Consider the following 20,924-nt stretch of genomic DNA (forward strand, 5'->3'; position numbering starts at 1 on the left):
TAATTTACACAGAGCAGGCTGAGAGCAGAGAACTTATGGCACAGTGCTGGCATGGGTAGAACTCTGCTGTAACTGCAGACAGGCAGGGAGAGGGATGCAGGTGAGTTTTACTGCCAAGAGCTTGCTTGGTCTATGGGATCCAAAATGCCATGGAGAAATGTGGGGTTTGGCTGGTGCTGAATCATTCCTTCAGCATATCCTGCACACAGTCAGGGAATCTGGAAAGGAGCACGGGGATAGAGAACAGTGGAGACCAGAAAAGAGAAATTTTACTTTATGTGCATTTCTATGCAGGTTAAATATATGTGAAATGGTTTTTATGCCTGACTACAGATGGTGTGTGAATGCTAGGAGTTAAAATGTGTTTATCCTATCTGTCTTTAGAGTAATGAGTTTGATATCATCTCTTCTGACACAGGACACCTTGATGTTTGAGTCCACAGATGAAAAAATGACAAGCCCCAAAAATGTCATTCTTTATGTATACAGGCACAAATATAACTTTGTTCCTAACTCTCTGACAGTCTCATTTTCCAGAGATTCAGGATCTCCTGTAAATTTCTTGCTATGTTGTGGCACTTACTTGCTATCCTTGTCTTCTCTGTCCAGCTCCTGAGCTTTATAAACTGGTCATTTGCAGTGCACCAAGCTCCTGCCACACTAGCACTGATTAGCAGTTCTGGCAATCAAGGATCGTAGAATAGCTGAGGAATACTTGGAAGGAATCTGGGAATGCATCCAGTCCTACCCCCAGCTCAGCTTGAGGAAAGCTCTGAGGTCAGACCAGGTTGTTCCAGGACAGAGATTGTGCAACCTGTTAGTTCTACTGCTTGTCTGTCCATGTGAGGAAGAGGTTTTTCCTTACATCCAGCCAGAACTTCTTGCTTGCCTAGTGCCCATTTTTTTATTTCATCTAATCCACTTTAAAATGTGTTAAATCTGTGCCCTTTCAGTAAGACTCTTACACTTATGGTCCTTCTGCTAAGCACCATTCAATGGTAACAACAGCAATAATTGCTATATCCAAAATGTAGCTTAAATATTTTTGGAGTGATCAGAATCTTTGATGAATAAATTCTGAACTGATCATACTAGGAACTGTTTCCCCACTGGACAACCTTAGACTGTTGAAGGACAGTTTCCACAGACAATAGTAAAAACAGAACTTGAGTTTTTTACTAGCTTTCTCAAAAGTAGTGAGCTAATAATCTCTTTTATAACTTGCACTTTTTTGTTGACTAAATATATAATCCCTTTATTTAAAAGGTCCTATCACATGTCAGCAAGTTTTTCTGGTATTGCATGTAACATTTTTTGTTGCTAATGATGTTTCTTTGGTTTAGTTTTGGCTTAAACTAATAGCACTGCATTTGTTGCATTAGTTAAAAGCGGTTCATATGAGCAAATCAAGGAAGTGTTTGCTAGGTACTGAATTACATCTCAGTTTCAGGAAATTTATAATATTTGCTGTCTGCAGCTGGTGACCACGAAGCTGCCAGTCCTGACTTCTGGATGTTGTGTGTGTCCATGAGCACAAATGCACACAGAGGTACTTTAGGAGTGTGGGCATCCCCTGCTGCTGGGCTCCACTCTGTGTTTTGTGAACTCAGCCCTTTGGTTTCTGCTGCAGAGGGGTGGCTGTGGCCTGCAGCAGCTGCAGGCAGCGTGTCTGTGCAGAATTGGGCACATAAAGGGACTGTAGGCTGTGTGAAATTCATTTTTACGCTGCTCTTCAAACAGGTCTTGTGTTGTTGATATGTGTTCTTTAACTGCTGTCTTACTGGTGAGTTTGTAATTTAGTTACTGGGTTACATTTGTCTTGTAGCTTGGAATAAGTATTCTGAAAATGGTTACCAAGAGTAGGGATACTTTCTGAGGCAAGAAATTATGCTGCTCTTCAGACATGATTAAAAGCTCTTGGCTTCGAGTAGATTGGAGCTGTTACTTCAAATAAGAATAATCTGTGTTGACTGCTTCTGTTGCTTCAGCTGCAAAATTCAGACAGTTATAATCTACTTGCCATCTCTTTCTCTCTTTTTTTTCTCTCTTTTTTCTCTCTTTTTTCTTTCTTTTTTCTCTTCTCTTTTTTCTCTCTTTTTCTCTCTTTCTCTCTCTCTCTCTCTCTCTCTTTCTCCCTTTTCTTTCTGTCTCTCATCTTTCTTGCTTTCTTGCTTGCTTTCTGTCTTTCTCTCACTCTCCTGTCTTTCTGTAGTAACTCCCTTATTCTGGGGGGATTCTGAGCCCCTGGCTTGTTTTAAATCACATTAGATAAAGTTTCACCATGTCTCACCCTGCACTTGTTTATCAGAGAGTGCACTGTGTGTCCAGGTGCTCTAAATCATTCTTTTTAAAAAAAGTATATTTTTTTTATCCCTGGATAGATATTTCTCTCATTCAAGTTACTTCAGATTTGTGGTTTTTGTACTCCTGACATCTCCTATAAACACCTCTCTCTTAAAAAATGTATGTGTGAGATTGGAATGCAACTTCATGTTTATGTCAACTTCCTTAAATTTAAATAAGGATGAATTTATGCACAGCTCTCCCCATCACAGGCTTGATAGGCCTTTCATTAGTCTTTTTATTACATTCTTTTATGTGCTTTTAGAAGATATGTTTCAAAAATTATTACATAGTTCTGTTCTGCTGTATGAGTCTTATTTTCAGAAAAAAGTTAATAAATACAGTAATTTTCTTACATTAAAATCCTGTCATTGCTTAAACACAATTAATTTCAATGTGAGTAATTTGTCCCCAAGTACTTGATATAAACTGAACAGGCTTCAGAATTTAACTGAAGAAAATTATTTTTATCAGGAACTTTTGGTATTGATATATGAAAATATTGTTGACTTATGAAAATACCACACAAGTTTGGAATATTCCCAAGGCACGATTGGAAAATCAACAATTCCATGTTGTGATTGTGGCTGTTAAAGTGTTTCACTTTTGGGAGGAGGGTTTCTTTGCACATAGTATTTAATTACTATTTCTTGTTAAGATAATTTGCTTTCTTTCAGAATGCAGGGACATTCTGCTTCCTGTGATTACAAAAGAGCTGAGGGAATTACTGGAACAGAAGGAAGATCAGCAGCTCCAGCTCCAGGAGAGGAAGTACTGTGTTGAATTACTTAACAGCATCCTGGAGGTGCTGAGCTGTCAGGAACCTGTGAGTATTGATGATGATGTAGAGAGCCCAAGTCTGTAGAAAGCCAGAGCTGATTAGGAAGTAAATTATTGATGATGATTAATCTCTGTCAAATATTTAGTACAAGTCAGTGGCAAATTGAACTTTTCTCCTATTTTTCATAAACCAAAGGGCAGCTGAGGTATTAAAGATGAATAGTGACTTCTGAGTAACCTGATCCAGTTGATGATGGAGATTTCACGGACTACATGACCTTGCAAGGTCCCTTCCAACCACAACTTCCTATTGGTTATTCTGTAATTATTTTAATTATACAGAATAAACTCATAAAAACCTCTGCAGTGTCTGAAACAAATGCTTGTCACTGTGCAAATGTTGTAGAGTATGGTTTCTGCTTTCAGCAGAAAGTCTTTTCAGTCTGGCTAAAACAGATTACTCTTTACTGTATTTCACTTGGAGACTGTAGTTTCTTTATCAGATTTCTGAAATTTTGGAACACTGAAATTTTCATCTGAGTGGTTCTTTTTTTCCTCATTTGAGAGAATGTTGAATTGATTTTTTAGGCCCTCACTTTTTAATGAGCAGTAGGTTATTCAATGAAGCTTCTCAATTATTTGAGGAATTTATTCTGAGAAAACATCATAGTTAATTACATTAAGAAACTGTAATTTCCTTAATCTGTGAATATGTGCTGATTTTTCCTCAATTGTAATTTTCTGATACACGTGTTCAAGCTTTGCAGACTTTGGATTAAGACAAGTTGTCATTTTAGGGGTTTTTCACTGTGGCTCCTAGGATCATTTCCTAGTAAATGAAATCATTACAGCATATATCTTGATTTTATAAAAATCTTTGATACCACTGAGGCTTTTCAGTTTGCACAGGGCCATCTTTCCATGTGTATTAGGAGCTATTTGCCTCATTGGTTTAGACTTAAGCAGTTCAGGAGGGGTTGATCCAAGGGGATACAGAAGAAATATTGGAAATTCTGAGTTTGAAATGTAATTCTTGAGAAAAATGGTGAAAGTGTGATAGGGCAAAAATTGAAGTTATCATCTCATAAGGCTCTAAAGCAAAGTAACCAGTTTTGTTACTGTATCCTTTAAAAGGTAAAACACAACTGTAAAGCAAGATGAGTAATACTTTCTCTGTATGTGTACTGCATAAATGAAGTTTATTTTTGAATTTAACAGTTGATGTCCATAGCAGCAGTTGCTGACACGTTAAAAGCTCATTAAAGCCTACTGAAAATATGGGTTTGTAGCTCATCTTTGTGTGAGTGAGAACATTATGCAGAACAGCAGAAGAATTGCTGAGAATTTCAAACACATGAATTTAAAAAAAATTATATTTTTTCAACAGAAGTGGCAGTTCTGCAATAGTTTCTTTCAAGGAAGGTAAACTGGAGATTCTCTGTGAGATTTTTGGGTCACAGGTATTTACAGATTGTACTTGCAGTGAATACTGATGCATTTCTGATACAAGGAGAAAAGCCCCTTGGGGTAAGTTTAAACCCAGCAGTGATATCAGAACATGCTGAGCTTCTAGAAGCATCAAATTCCTAAGAAATATCATAGAATAGTTGGGATATCAACAAAAGAACCAGATGTTTCTGTTGCAGAAAGTCCACACCCTGGCCTGCCTCTGGCAATGCAGCTGCTGGTAGGACAGAATATGGATTTTAGGATATATAAAACTGTAACACTGGGCTTTGTAACCACAACAGCAAATGTGTGGCCATCACTCATAGCTTTTTCCTTCCTTGACAGAGGAATCCATGGATTATTATCTCATTTTTTTGATCAAACACTGATCCTGCTTCAGTACTGAAAATCTTCTATTGAGGTGATTTATCTGACAGAGGAAAAAGGAGCAAAGGAAGGCGACACAGCAGCATCCAAGGATCACACGTTGATCTGTCTTTAAGAGCCACTACAGATTTCTCTGGAGTGTAACACACATGTTTATTTTCCAGCCTAAGTGAGAAATCTTGTTTCAAGGCTGTATTTGCTTGCAGCAGTAAATACTTTGTTACCTGGAGGCAAATGCAAGGGTTCACATATGGCTGAGTTATTGTTCAGGCAGTGTCCTTCAGGATGCCTTTATTCAGAGTGATCCAGATACAGACAATTGGTTTGGTAATTAACCAAATTATTTCAGCTGGGACTACACTTGAACCCTAAAATGAATAGAGTTTTCTATTCAACAATGAATTCCCTGCATTTCTTAACATCTTTCTAAGAAAATGGAGAGTTTGACCTGCTGGAGGAGAAAGTTGTAGCCTTTAGCAGCAGAATCACGTTACAAAATTAACAACACCCATATCTTTTCCCTATTTCTTCTGTTTTTTTCCATCTCAGTAGAGAAACCTGGTTTCAGACTAGTATTCAAAACTTTTTGGAAACTTAACTTTGATATTTTTGCATTGTGTTTATTTTGTGAAAGTCACCAGAAATAGAACACACACAAAGGACAGGGAAGAAAAAACAGCAGTAGTTGTTCTGTTTCATGTGGTGAAAATTTATACTGTGAAGTGATCTTTGAAGTTGTTAAAGAATTTTTGAAGAATGCATTTTCTTTGTCAAAGGCAAGGATATTTTCATATTACCTGCTCTGCTCTGCTGTTTTGCCTCACATTTTTTAGGGAGTGGGAACATGGGAATCATCAGATCCTTGTGTTCAAATGCTGTTTTCTTCAGCTGCTGCCTCACTGCTGGGTTCTGCAGGTAGCCAGCATGTTGTTGAAAATCTCTGTTTTGTGTAGTGTTTGTGAGTTTATTTTTATGACAAGACAGTCACTGTTGGGTGTCTCAGTGAGATGTTAAGGTTTGATTTTAAGATTCCTCTCCAGCAAACAATTTTTGGACATAAATGGCATGTTTTGACTTAATCATGTCTGAAATTAGCTTTGTAGCTTCAGATTGTGCTTCAAGCACCTGTGAAATACAGTTAAATCTCAGAACTGCAAGACATTGATGAAGGTCATGATTAAATCAGTGATTTTTTGTTTATGTTTTAATTAAAACCACTTCCCTTTTTCCTCTTTACAACACTGTTTCATGCAGTCTGGCAGTTCTTCATGAGGAGGCTTTGCCTCTAATCTGACATATATGCTATGTTTTAAGATTTACTGAATCAGAACAATTTTTTATTTATAGTGCTTAAAAAATTAAATAAAATGGTAAATGCTTTCTCTTGGAATCTACAGAGAAATCTTGGTTAAGACTGTAAGTGCCAGAGAGATGAAGAATCTTTTCTTCTTCTGTGCATTGTCAATAATTGGCAGCAGTTGAGTTTTAAGCTGTTTAGCAAACACTAGCAAACAAGCCTGGAGGTATTTTAGAATTGTAAAGAATTTTTTTAAGCATTTCCTTAACTTATGGCGGATCTTAACGCTTTAGCAAAAGAGAATTTCAAAGGGATGTAGTCAGGAATTCTGCATGTTCTTTCAAGGCCAATTACCTTAAGGTATTCTGCAGAGACTTTTCAGCCAGAACAATGCAGGATTATGAGTTATGGTTTAAAAAAGATATCGTTATCCTTTTATATGTGCCTTTATTTGTATGTGTGTCAAAGAGGGGATACAGGTTACAGAACTGGGCGCACCAGAGAGTGAGCACACAGGATCTGGTTGGTTCAGAGCTCATTTCCTCTGTGGCTGCCCACACAGTGCCATGGTTTGGATTTGTGACCAGAGCAGTGTTGATAATGCAGCAATGAAATTTTAGCTCTTGCTGAATTGTGTTTGCACAGTGCCAAGGCCTCCTGTGCTTCTCACTGAGCCCATGCCAGGGAGGAGGGGAGAGCAGGGTGAGAGCTGGGGAGGAGACAGAGCAGGGACAGCTGAAATGAATTGACAGAAGTGTTTCCAAGTGGGTATCTCAAGTACAGGCTGGGTAATGTTGTAATTCCCAAGCAGCCATTCAGTGAGTCCCTGTTTGCCACTGTCCAAATAAATGAACACTCCATCAGAATCTAAAGTGCAGGGTTAGACTCTGAAACAACAGAATTGCTTTTTCTGTCCCAATTCTGTAGCAATTTAAATAGAAAATGAAACCTAACTCAAACAGCCTCTGCTTTTACTCTGCACAGGTATTTTTGAAAGAGAGTGAAATTTTGTCTGGCTTGGATTTTCTATTAGCTAATTTGTGTACCCATCTGTGCCATCCAGCCTGACAAGGAACCCGAAGGTGTTTGAGTTCTGTGAGAGCACTCCCCTGCTGACCTGCCTGCAGAGCATGAACCCTGGTTGTTCCATGCCTTGGCAAATCTTTCCAACAGGGAAGACAAACATTTTTGATCACCATATTTAATTAAATGGAATAATACAATTAAATTTTTTCCAAGAGAACATTTGTACATGATACAAGTAGTTAATTTAAAATCTTATGCTTAATCAATGGATTGAGGCCAAATGATGGTGGGTTTTCCCATGTCATCCTTGTGAAGAGAAAAATGATCTGCAAAAGCACATGTTGCAGTTGGTTATTAGACTATCTTCTGAAGCTAGAAGCTGTAAGATAAAAGCTGAAATCTTGTGTATTGATAATGTGTGAAAACAATTTTTGTTAATTTAGCAATGTTGTTATTGAATGCTTAATCGTTTCTTTGATTATCAAGAAGAAATGGAGTCTTAGTTTCATAGAGAAACCATTTTATTTCATTTGCTAAGATTTCTCTGAAAATTCAAAGGTCTGGTAGAAAATAACCTTTGTGTGCCTGAGCATATGTAATAGTCTTTCCAGGAGAGGTTTGTTATGTGCTACTCGTGAATTAAGAATAGAGCTCATCTTTAATGATGGAGTCAGGGCTAAATGTTAAAACTCATTATGCAATGTTCTGAACTGTTGCTAATTATGGTATAGCACATACTGATATCTGGAAGTGAACTTACATTATATGAGCCCTCATCTTTGAATTAAAAAAAAGGGAAACTAATGAACAAATTATATCCCTGTGCTAAGTGGTACTAGATAGTTTATCAGTTTTGGCTATTGATAATATTTTTTTAAATTATAGTGATAAACAATGTTATAAAAACAACAAATGTGTCTTCTGTGCAGCCACTCTCAAGTGTAGTCATGTTATAAACATAGGACTGAACCAGAGAAAGTGAAATTTTAAAGAAGGAAACACCAAACACAAATTATTCTGTGACTATGTTTTTCATTTATAGAATATAACAATTTCTGAAATGCTGTGACAGGTGAGGAGATCCCTTCAGCTTGTGTGTCATTGTCAAGGGACACAGGAGGACTAAATGGTAACAGTAAATAAATTGCCAGATGTGAGGAAGGTCCCTGTTTTGAGGTGTGTGGTTCTATCTGGCAATCAGAACAGGAGAAGAAAAAAGAAGACATTGGCTGACTCAGAGGAAAAACAGAACCTGGGGCAGTTTCTCAGCTACCTAAAACATTAAGAATTCTACATGGCTTCTGTGATTGTGTTCTTTCCATGCTATATCTGACATTAAGTAAAGGTCTTGGAGTAAGCTAAATATCCTTTTCTACTGGAAATTTGTTTAGACTTTTTCTTTCTTGTTGCATGCTGCTTTCCCAAGTTGTCGAGTGATCAGAGTAAGGTCAGTGAAAGTGGTGAACAGGAGGTCATGCCCATTTGCTCAGGGTTTTAAAATAAATAACCAGATACTGTCCTACAGGCAACAAGAGCAGTACTTGGGCCAACCATGTCCAGTTTGTGCCTTCCCAGAACAGCTTGGGTACAGAGGACAACTTTCTCCTTTAATAACTCTGTATTTGTGACTGCCAGCTAAGAATATTCCTGTGCCCCAGCCTGCCCTGAGAGCACTGACAGATACAGGGAGCTGGGAGAGAATTTGCCTCAAGTTAACTGTGCCAGGGTTAAGCTACAGACTGCACAGTTAGAGGGAGAGCAGGAGTCCTTTGAGTGAGAGATGGGAAGTGACTGTTTGAAACAAAAACCAGTTGTGGAGTAGAGTGGGCTGAAATTGGATTGAAATTGGACACGAGTATTCCACTGAAATTGCTGGAACTAAGGAGCAGTGTGAGCAAGAAGAATTAGTGTTGCTCTTTCAATAGGGCTGTTATATTGTACAACTTGAACTGTCAAAATGGAAATAATTGGTTTCTTCTTACTTTTCAAAGAGATATGATTTTAATATCAAAACTCTGGTTTTTTTCACTTGCAGGCTTCAACTTTTCACCATATTCAAGAAATAATGGTGCAGTTACTACGCACAGTGAACAGAACTGTTATTACAATGGGACGAGATCCATTAATTGTGAGTAATATTTTAATGCATTTTCAATGCTTTGAAACTCATTTTATAGTTATCCTGGAAAAAATGGAAATATAGCATTTGTGGCATCCTTGTGAATTATTTGCTTTTAATTAAAAAAGTCTCAAGCTTTGCTTTTTTTTTCATTCAGCTGTGACACTGTAGTCACAGTATTTTGAAATATAGTCATAAGATTTGAACATTCTTTAAGAGAACAAATGATAAATAGAAAGTTAATTGATATTTTCAAAAAAAGAAGAAAGTTTTGCAAACCTGCATAAAATACATGGTTTAAGGCACTGAAAAGAGTATTTCTACTAATCTATAGTGAAATTGTATGAGTAAAACTAAAAAAAAAAATCTGGGCATATGCTGGCACTAAGCACTCACCTGAGATTTTATTTTGTGGAGGTTCTATGATTTAAGGTTCTGTTTGAGTTATATTGAAATTTTGCAATCTATTCAGATTTAAGTACGCATCACCTGAGCGCTCCTCTGGATTTAGACTATGTGGGAATGCAAGGAATTCACTGGGAATTCAGAGCTTGCCCTTCAGACTGTTCACTTATGGGAAGATGCTTTTTAATGGTTTGTCTTTGGAGATTTATTTTATTCTACAAAATCATAGCATCATTTACTTGATGGTTTTGGCCACAAGAGGTACATTGTGTGCCTTTAAAAACATCCTGTGTTTCCCTGTTTATTTCTATTGGAAAATAACAGTTTTAGATCATTGCCAGCCAGAGCATGTGTGCCTCCTAATGATTAGGCTCCTAATAATTGAGGAGACTAATTGAGTTCCTCAGAGGAAATATTTGCCAGTGGTTGCTTTGGACTCCCTGGTGGTACATCTGCAAGTTTGAGGCATCTCTGTAGCTGCGGTTCTGAACTCCAGGCTGTCGCTGCTCTTGTGGAACCCTCGGGCACATCCATGGTCACAACAGGGAATGGTTTGGAATGAAGATCAGTGACCCTTTCAGTTCTCTGGAGTGCTGGAAAGTGTTTTCTGTACAAAGAAAGTGTGATAGGAGTGTTGTGCATGACCTAAGCAGTCTGTTAAGAACTATTTCTGGATACCATAAACAGCACATGAAAAGGCAAAACGAAGCTGTTTTAATCCTGCATAAAAGATCCATTAGGAAACCAGTAGGAAACAAGCTTGTTACAGTAAATTGAAATGGCTTAGAAAATCTGTTTCTTTTTTCTTCCCCCTCCCATCTACTGTAATTTCTTCAGCTGTTTTAGCCTGAAAAGAGCAAATTCACTGTGAATTTTGAAATGCACTTCACTTGCTTCTAATTATGGTTATGAGAACCTCTACATATTTGTTTATTGGGCATTTTAGAGGTGTTCCAAAGCAGAATTCCAATAAATTGCTATGTTTTCTACAGCTGAAGCAATGCTTCTTAACAGAGTAGCCTTTTATAAGCAAATAAATTGTTTTTAATGAACAAAAGAATTTTTTATTCAGAAAGAACTGGCAAAAGAAGCTTTTTCCATGCTCTGTGTTCTACTTTAGTTCACCAAGTTAATTTTCAGGTTTGTTTTAACCCTTTTGAGAGGGTCAAACTTGCTGTGAAAGCCCAAATGCTTGATCTTTTCAAAATGAAGCCGACAGTCAAGAATTATGTCCAGAACAATGCTTAGATGAGCTCAAATTGCTGAAAATGTGGTGAATTCTGCAAGTACAGGTGGGACATGTGGAATTTCTGCAGCTGGTCTCTGTAGCTGAAGTTATACAGATATAAGTGACATTTCAAATCTATCACTTCCAGGAGGACAGAAGGTTACTCTTTAGATTTTTAAGTCTGTTACTTAATTTTTTTTAGATTTTTAAGTCTGTGTTTGTGAGTGTTGCAAGTATTTTTATGAACTTCTGCAGTGTAATTTACTATAACTTGAAAATGCTATAGAAAGTAATGCTAACACTGATTTATGCTGATAAGAACAATGGTTACAATTTACAAAACCTATAATTGCTTGCAAGTTGAAATTGCCTTGCACCTGACAGATAACTGGATTTGATTTACCTGAGAGGTTTTTTATGCTTTCTGACAGGGTTAAGCAGGTTAATTTTCATATTCAGGTGTTCTTTTCACAATCTTCTAGCTTGTTGGCAGAAATCTGGCTTTACAGTTGCCTGGATCCTTTAGTGCTGTGATGCCAGTTGAAGGGAAAAAGGGAAAGGGAGGGTTCTGCCTTGGGCTTAGCTGGTAAGTGCCTGCTGGGAGCTGTGTTCATGTAATTACTGAGAAGAGTCAGGCTCAGAAAGAAATAATCTCCCCAGGAGAAGGAGGTGGTGGAAAGGTAATTTGGCTCTCTGCTGCTACTTCAGGGAAGACTTAGTTAAATGCCATTCTTGCCTTCACTGTGGTGTTTCAGCAGCTGAAGGCTTTAACAGCTGCTTGGTAGTTTTTGCTCTTAAAAGCCCACAAAATCTTCACTGTTTGTAGTTGTAGAAGGGCTTCTACACTTTCATGAAGAGGCTCAAGTTTATTGTCTGAAACTGGCTACTCAAGCCTTACCTTGAATACCTCATGAGATTTAGACTTTTAGTTAAAGGTTATTGTCATGTAGTGAAGTCCTCCTACAGGAATTATAGAAGTCAAATTCATAAACCATGTAGAACACAAAAATGCTTGTCTTGGCTTGATTAGGCAAATAAAAATATAATAAATCCACTATATGCACCTAAAAGGTTTCCTTTAGTACTTTCAAACTTGATTTTGATCACAATATCTGTTTAACATGATGAAATAAATGTGTAGCTATGCTACACAGAAATGTTTTTAGGCAGTATTTATATCAAATATTGTACAAATAAAACTTTGCCAAAAAGAAATCTGTGAGCTCTACTTAGCAAAGCCACACTAGAGCAGACAACAACCACAGAAAGTGTTTGCAGAGCTGCAGTGGTTGGAGAATTTGATGTGTTCAAATACACTCATGGTCTAGCTAAAAGCTGCAGCTCTTCTGTTTGGTATTCAAATTGACATCCTTGCTCTACCTGGAAATGCTGCAAGAATGATTCCATGACATGCCTGTTAGCTTTCCATTTATTTTTTCTTTTCCCAAAGAACAGCATTTCCCTTCCTTCGTAATCTAAATGTTGTTTATTATTAATTCACTCCTGAAACCTAATAAAAATATCTCGTTTTATTACAAAAGATAACATCACATTTAAAGGGCCTAGAAATATACAAAACATACATTAGAGATTGAGTGCCATTAGGAAGATGTTGTGTGTCTGTGCTGGCAGGATTATTATAGTGCACAGAACCATCAGAAGCCCTACATGAACTGCTGTAACAGGAGACAAATCAGTATTTTATTCATACATTTTTAATTTTTAAAGAAAGTCAGTTTGACTCCATAAAACAACAGTTTCAAATACAGTAATTTTGGAGTAAACTGCATTCTGTGCAATGTTTTATATATAGCATATATCATTTAAATATGTATTTCTCAGAAGCCCACAGTATTTTCATAATCAAGTGCTGGCAGGTAGCTGTGATTTGGGTTTTTTGGTAGGGTTTTATGACAACTTGTGGGGAGTTGTTGGTTATTTTTCAATTTTATTTAAAAATGTGTTTGTATTTCTAACATATATTTCCTGCTCTGAGAGCTAGTTTTAGTGATTATGCTGTAATTTTGTAAACCAGAGAAGTTTTTTGTAGCCAATACTTTTATCTTCCAACAGTCTACAAATTTCTACTGCTCTTCCAATCTTCACACTATAAATTGTGTGGTGTGTATGTGGCACTTTTTTATTTCCTATAGGAATTAATAATTAATTACTAAAAAAAAACCCCAATATCATATTTCCCATAAACCCTTTCATATCGTATTTTCATATAGCCAAGATTCTCCAATTATGTGTCACAAAGCTTTAAATTTTAATTATTTTATATTGCTAAGATATGCACATTTTAAAATCTAAACAAAACAGCAGCTAAACAGCAATTCCCTTTTCCTGCTCTTGATGTATCCACGACTGACACCTCCCCACCAACACCTTTCAGTGGGACAAGTCTTTTTTTCCAAAGTTGTCTCAAGTTTGATGTAGAAAACCTTTTTAGTGTCAAGCACTGTGGGAATGACTGGGGGTAAAAACTCCTTGCAGTAGAAAGGAAAATGCTTTCACAGCATTGGAATTCCATATTTCCTGTCCTTGAAGGGGGTGAGTTTGAAGACTCTGGGCAGAGGGAAAGCAGGGACAGAAGTGGCTGTTCCTGCTTGGCTGAGGCTTGGCTGGCCCAGAGCCTCCTGCCCTTCCCCACTGCTCCGTGGGCAAAGGCACAAACACAATTTCATATCCAGACTTTACTGACTGAGAGCAAAATCAAAATCCACCAAGTCAGGAATCTGGAAAACAGCAGCTAATTGGGACTGGGAGATTAAGGATTAAAAATTGGCTATGGTTCTGAATCCCATCAAGCTCAGGCATTAAAATATGAAACCTGTAAGCACTTAAATCAGTGTATTTCAGATTTTTATGAGTATTGATGTTTCTTCAGGTCATAAGACTTAGAGCCTTACTTATAACTACCTTTGGTTGAACTTTCTTAAACTGAAAGGAGTTTTCATAGTTCTCCTGACACAGGAATTGATTGGTGTTATGTGGTGAACCAAAGTGCTGTGGTTTGTTTAAATTATCTTTGAAAATAAATTGAAGGCATCATATGCATAATGTGAGCAAACCCAAAATCAGATAGCTTAAAATGAGCACTTTTTGTGCTTGTCAACAAAAAGAAAGGCAAAAAAGTTACTTTTGTATCATAACTTAATAAAAAGTCAATACAGAAAAAACCCTTGCTTTTGTTACTAGTGTTAAAGCTCTTGGTGTTGCTCATTATTATACTTTACCACAGAGGATATTGGTCTTAATATGTTATTTTAATGCACAAGAATTACTTCTACACTAGTAAATCCTTCACTGCATCAATTGTAGAGACTGATGCCAAAAAGGAATCAATGGTGTTGGCACAGCAGCACAAGCAGTGCATGTACTTGAGTGTAACATAGTGATGTGTTCTGATGGAGTCATTTAATTCCTACCTTTTTTATAACCACAACCTATTATTGAAGAGCTTTTCTGTCTCACTAGAGGAATCTAAAGATATGTTAGTAAAAAGTAAATTTCCTTCTAAAAAGCCTCTAAAATAACAACAGTTTTGTTCCTGTCATTTCTGTACTAACTGAAATTAACATAGAAATGTTTTTTAAGTGTCAGTCCTTTAGAATTTTGATAAATTAAGCCATGGAATATTGCATACTTTCTTCTAAAAGATTCATTTTATAAAGAAGTTAGTTCCTCCAGACAAAATTCTTCTGTGCAAAATTATTTTTAATGTATTTTCAAATGTGCAATTAACCCTAAGAATTCAAGGAACACAGAAATGTACAAAAAGTGTACAGACATTTAAAACTAACATTGCACAATTAACACAGGATGACTTAGAAAAATAAGATGCAGGGTTTAATCTATAGAATACCCTGAACCAGGGCCACTTCTAAGAAAAGGTCTGTAGTACATTCCACTCAACTTGCTTTGGAAAACCTTTTCCCCCCTGCCCCCCATATGAAAGGTGATCATGTTTTCATGAATAAAATAATAGGATCACCAATCATAAATTGGCCTCCATTGGCACACCCAGTGGTGCTAATGGTAACTTGAGTATTTTTGGAGGAAAGAAGTAGCTGCATTGATATTTGATAAAATCTTTTCAGCATATATAATTATTTTTTTTTGTGTGTAATACAGATCAGTTCACTAAATATTATTATTATGTTCAACTTTTCATCATATATTAATTTACATCTTAAGGCGAAAAAAAATATTGGGGTATTTTGGTACAGCAGTACAGGTCTTAAATGGATGGACTGGGCAAATGATTCAGTAAGACAGTAGCCAAAATAGTTATTCCTCTTTATCCAGCAATTGTGTGATGACCTCTGAGGGACTGTGTCCAGTTTTAGGCTTCCAGGTGTGTGAAAGACATCAGCTGAGTGCAGGGACACCAGCAGGACGGCTGTGGCTGCAGCCTGGGATATGGGAGGCAATGAAAATTGGGTTTGTTCAGTCTTTTGGAAGATTTAGGAGAGAGGACTCATTATCCATGGATCTCTTCTGGCAGGTGTACTTGGACAGAGTCAGGTGTAGTGGACACAAACCAGAATGCAGGAGGTTCAGAGTAGATGTTAGGGAAAAACCCTGGAACAGCCTTTCCCAAGGAGCTGAGGATTCTTGTCTTTGGAGATACTCACAACTCAAATTCACTGAACTTGCTTGAGCAGGGGTTTAAGACAAGAGTTACTGTGACCTTCTCTTGTTTTACAACTCCCCAATTCTTTTCAGAGAAGTCCATTAAATGGCTGAAACTTCTAAATGGTGGCTTTTTATAATGAACAAAGAAAAGGATAGAGTTAAAACTTCAGCTGAAATTCTTTTGTTTGTTGTTCAATATTAGATGACAGCAACAAAATTATTTCAATGAGGATATGAAATAATTATAATTGTCTCCTGTGAGGAGAGATTTGTTTGAACAATTTAGGTTTCCCTGAATTTGTTCTTGATGATGTGGTTTGTTCAAAGCTCGATGAAGTTTTTTTTTCCTTTTAGTCCATGTTGCTTATAAATGGGAAATGAAGGCCATGTGACATGCTTAGCTTTGTCTACCATTGTTTTTTAAAGTAGAGATTTAAAACTTGTTATTTTTGGAAAGTTGAAAAAAAGGTCTTTACAAAGCATATGAAAGTGTCCTTGGAAAAAAATGAGAACTTCCTTTTGAAAGAAACAATTCCTTTTCTTGAAAATTGTATCTTCATGCACCTTTATTCAGTGAGCTGATTTAATTAAATTCAATTATTTTGATTTTTCAGGTACACTAATTAAACATTCTTAACCTTTTTGATTTCATAATAGCACATTTTCAGGTGTGTGCTCTCAGGCTCTTTCTGTTTCAGTGTCTTTTGAAATGTAAAAGGATGCATGAGGAAGTCAAATCCACCAGAAGCATTTTCTTTTCACCTTTTTTGTTTTTCTCCTTAACTCCTTTTTCTCGGGAGCTGGAGGGTCAGGTGGAGGCTTCTGAGGTGAAGCTGGAGCTGGATTTTGCTCTGCATTGTCCAGTGTTTTCAAAATCTGATGAAATCTTCCTTCTTGTTGTCTGAAGTCATATTCTACACTATGGAAAAAAAATTGAGAGACCTATGCTAGTAAGTGAGAAATTCCCCCTTTAAAGAACATGTCAAAGGCTGCTTCCCTCATCAGAATAATTTGGTGTTGTGCAGTGATACAGCCTGGGGAAAACACAGGGCATTTAGGAGTTTTTCCTTTGAAAACAAGTTCACCTCTTGTTTATTTTTTTTTTAGCAAAAAATTTTACTTCATGTGAGTTAAGAACTCCAACATTGTGCCCAAAAAGACAGGACAAAAATAAAAATATACTAGGATGCTCTTTCAATTTTATTCAAAGGTCAGATTTTGATCCCATAATCCAACATTCATATGCTTGTAATTAAAAACTCTCACATGCTTAACTTTGTTAAATGTGAGTGTCACCCACTAGGACACAGGCTAGGAACAAAAATATATGAAATTAAGCCAGCATGTAAGTCTTTGAGATACGTGGTGTTAGTTAAGAGGACAGTAGAACTCATTTCCTCAATTGAAAGCCCTAATTATTATTGATGTCAAACAAGAGCCAAGATGATAATTAGGTAACAGCAGATGAGTGCATAGAAATAAATGTGAGGTTCAAAAGAGGCAGCATGGACAGGTATAAAGCAGTATTGTATGCATTTTCCTTATTTGAATCATCTTTTCTGGGCAGGAGAGTGAGTTGTATCAGCCTTGTTGGCTATGAAGATTTTAGGGGAGAGTGGAAAGGTTGTATTTGCCATTGTGGGAGGAAAAGAGCATTATTTAAAGGGGCTGGGATGCCACTTCAAGGCTCTGAAGCTGATTTTGGCACTGATCAGAAGAAATCTGTAAAAGTTAGTAAATGTGCAAATCTTTACAAGCTTTTAATTGTATTTTTATATAAAATCTATAAACGACATTAAATACTATGCTAAAATTAACTGGAAGATCATTTCCCTTAATTCACGTGTCTTGGGATTTTTCATGAAGTAATAAAATTCAATGGGTAAAAAGGAAGCAAGAGGATTATTTTCAGTTAGAAAAGAGTAGAAGGATCTCTTGAACAAGAAGCAATGCAAAATAAATATAAAAAAAGCAGAAGAAAGTGATATAAAATCAGTGCCTCTTGCATTTTATCAGCTTATTGCTAAAACTGCAACTTAATACCTTTCAATATTCACAGAGCAAGGGCGCTGGAGAATGAAATGCTGGGTTTATAGAATACATAAGGGCAGCATCTGCTCTTGTTCCTTTTCTCCTCCCTTCTACAGAATTTTTAATTTAATGTTGGAGATATCATCTCCAGAGGCAGGAGGTCAATTCAGTCTTCATTTAATACTGTCCATGATAACTGGTTTTAGTTGTTACTTGCATTTGTTTATTACAATACAAACATTTCTATTACATGGTCTAGATGGAAAATCCCAAGCCTGGAATCCCTGCTGGGTAGTTAATAAAGCTGAATTTACAGTCACTGTTAGGCTGAAAAGCTCTTTATTACTTTAGTGATCAGTGTAATCCACACGGGGATTTCTGTGAGATTAATGCATTGTTTGACTCAGGGACTGTGTGTGATAAAGATGGTTCAGTGACAGCAACCCAGCACTTGGCATGTGCAGGATTGCATCAGGGAGGAGTGAGCTTCTTTAGGAGCAGGAAAACTGGGAGAAAGATAAAACACTTGATTTTATAATCACAACTGTGATGCTGTCTTAGGGAAAATACTTGCATGGGCATTTCAGGCACATAAAACACAGGAATTGCACGTGTTTTTCTGGAGCAATCACTGATAACAATTGCTCCTTTCAGGATATTGTCTAATGAACTTCAAATATTAGTCACTCAGAATGCTTTTTTCATAACCACATCCTGTGGAACACCTCTGTAAATCAAAAACTATTGTTTCCTTACTGTTTCCTCCTTGTCTCTTAAAAGTAGAAACTTTTTAGAGCACCTGTGTTCTGTACATGTTCTATTAATCATTGCAGTGTGAGCCCCCAGGCAACATTGTTGTTGCAAACTACCTAGTAAATCAAAAAGGTCCCTGAATGTTTTCTTACTTCCTCTGTTTTTTCCTTTGAATGATTGTGCTTGTTGTCCAAGATCTATCCTGCACTGAAACCATGTAACCTTAAAAACACAGGGTATTTTTCCAAAGAGAGAAAGCATCCTGTGGTCAAGGGTAGTCTGTAAAATTCCCTATAAATTCTGGGGAGTGGCCTGTTCATGTCTAGTCCCATAAAACACACAGAGATTGTTTATTCAGAGACCATGATCAAGTAAAGGAAATCTTTTATCTTTTTTTTTTTTTTTTTTTTCTATGGATCCAGTCTGTGCTCTTGGATAAGTCATGTAACTTCCCAGACTATGCAGGGGGCTGTGAAGAAGACCTACAGCTTTGTCTCAGAGGAGTTGTGGTGTTTAATTTGTGACATGTTAATTGCTTGGAAATTTCATTACCAGAGGTTTAGGACATCAGTATGGGACTGAGTTGCATGTTGAATAATGGGTGCTCTGTCTAGTTTATTAAGCTCTTTACTAAATTTGGTTCATGCAGAACCTGTGTGAGTATTTTCTATTAATTATTTCCATTTTTAAAAGTTAATGCTATAGTGATTACAAACTGTTGAAGATAATGGTCTGCCATGTTTTTTGAAACAAAGGAAAAGGTTTCAGCCTCAAAGAGAAATTCTCCTACCCTTTTTTCTTGTAAATGTAATCAAAACTCAAGATGTGGGTTTTCTGCCTCGTAACTGAGCTTGCAGAGATTAGATAATGTCTTTATAAATTCCCTTACTGAGTGGACAAAACACACGTGCAGTACAAGCAAGACTTGGTACCTGCTGGCTTTGGGGTTGGTGTCTGGGCAGCTGAAGGCTCTCACAGTGTGTTTGTACAGACACAGCTTTTGGATCATTACAGCTCCCAGAACACGGCCCTGCAAAGCTTGCTGGCCATAAGAGTTTAGCATAAACTGCACTTGAAATCTGAAGTAGCCTACAGTCAAATTGCACTCTCTGAAATTAACAGCAACTGAGGTGAACAGTGTGGGAATTTTGGGTTTGTTTGGCATGTTAACATGAACTGTAGCTGTAGCTCACTGGCATTCAGAGAACTGAGAGTTTGTCTTTTCCAAAAATCTAAAGTTATTACAGAAAGCCCAGCTTTAAAAACGTATCACATGGAGGAATTTCATCATCAGAAATGGCATCACAGGTTTTCATTTAATACTGTCTATGATAACTGGTTTTAGTAGCTACTTGCATTTGTTTATTACATCACAGAGCGTGCCAGGGATAACACTGTGAAGCTTTAGAGGGAAGTTTCTGCTTGAATTCTCCCAAGTCCAGTCTCTCCCTCAGCTAACACCTCTGTGAATTGTTTCCTGCTTGGGGAACGAACCACGCACCTCATACAAACCACTTGGTCTTTTCTTAAAAACTGGGTTAGTCACAGTTGAGACATTTTCTAAGTGTGAGCAAAAAGACTGTTTTGTGCAACTGAGAGATGTGCAGGCAGCACAGAGCTGTGTGAGGAGCAAGGTACCTGTAAATGATGCACGCCGTGTTCTGACAGGTGCTGCAGTTGTTGAGGTCCTGCCCAGTGTGGTAGAAGTTTCGCCTGGAACAGAGAGCAGTTCATGAGACGTGGAGTTACAGATAATAACAGAGCTTGGAATCTTTTATGAACAAAAGCCATTCTAGTCACCATTTCTGTCAGCCCTACTAAAAATTCTGGTGTCAAATTCTACGTTGGGAAGTTTCTTTAAAAGCAAACCCTATGAGCCTTGTCTTGCACCTTTGCCACCTCATGCTGTTAAGAGTTCTGGTTGCTGGTTCTTGCATGAACACTTGTTAGGAAAACACTCAGACATGAGACTGCTTCTAACAAACACACTTTCAAATATTTGAAAATTCATGCTGTTTGCTAAATCAGTCTGATCTCTGTCCTTATGCTTTCCAGTCTTCCCTTTCCATGTTTCCTAATTTGAGTATAACCAAGTCATATTTTTACTGCTGATAAGTTACAAATTTGTAGCATTGAGGAAACAAGAAAAGTGGGTTTTCATGCTTAACACTAACTAGAGCTGAAATGTTTTTATGATGGAGAGATGTGCATTAGAAACAGGTTGAGATTGGTGGCTCATTATGCCTGAAGAAAGTGTAACACTTATATTTAACAAGTTTTATTTCAATTAGGGGAGGTCAGCTGGTACCAAAATTATTTTCTGATTGTTTTGGAAAAAATGAGAGATCTTCATGTGCATTGTTGTGATATCAATACAAGTGCTTGGAACATTCAGCATTAGTATGAGATGAATCTGCCAAGGTGCATTAAAGCTTCTCATTGAATATCAGAGTGACACTTCAAGA

At 37.1% G+C, this 20,924-nt stretch overlaps 2 protein-coding genes across 2 annotated transcripts in view; one reads left to right on the forward strand and one right to left on the reverse strand.

Annotated features, from left to right (window-relative positions):
• The window catches only part of DOCK2 (dedicator of cytokinesis 2), a 154,659-nt gene that overhangs the window by 51,160 nt on the left and 82,575 nt on the right, over positions 1-20,924 (forward strand). Inside the window, exons 26-27 of the mRNA XM_023936251.2 lie at positions 3,021-3,169; positions 9,318-9,410. Coding sequence (XP_023792019.2) covers positions 3,021-3,169; positions 9,318-9,410 — 242 coding nt within the window. The remainder of the gene's footprint in view (positions 1-3,020; positions 3,170-9,317; positions 9,411-20,924) is intronic.
• Positions 14,734-20,924, reverse strand: part of INSYN2B (inhibitory synaptic factor family member 2B) — a 29,195-nt gene continuing 23,004 nt past the window's right edge. Inside the window, exons 3-4 of the mRNA XM_023936235.2 lie at positions 20,098-20,172; positions 14,734-16,594 (exon numbers count right to left, since the gene is read on the reverse strand). Of these exons, the coding sequence (XP_023792003.1) occupies positions 16,408-16,594; positions 20,098-20,172 (262 nt within the window). The 3' untranslated portion in view covers positions 14,734-16,407. The remainder of the gene's footprint in view (positions 16,595-20,097; positions 20,173-20,924) is intronic.

Source organism: Cyanistes caeruleus, chromosome 15 (genome assembly GCF_971803275.1).
Source record: "Cyanistes caeruleus chromosome 15, bCyaCae1.hap1.1, whole genome shotgun sequence".
In the NCBI taxonomy this organism is placed as follows: Eukaryota; Metazoa; Chordata; class Aves; order Passeriformes; family Paridae; genus Cyanistes; species Cyanistes caeruleus.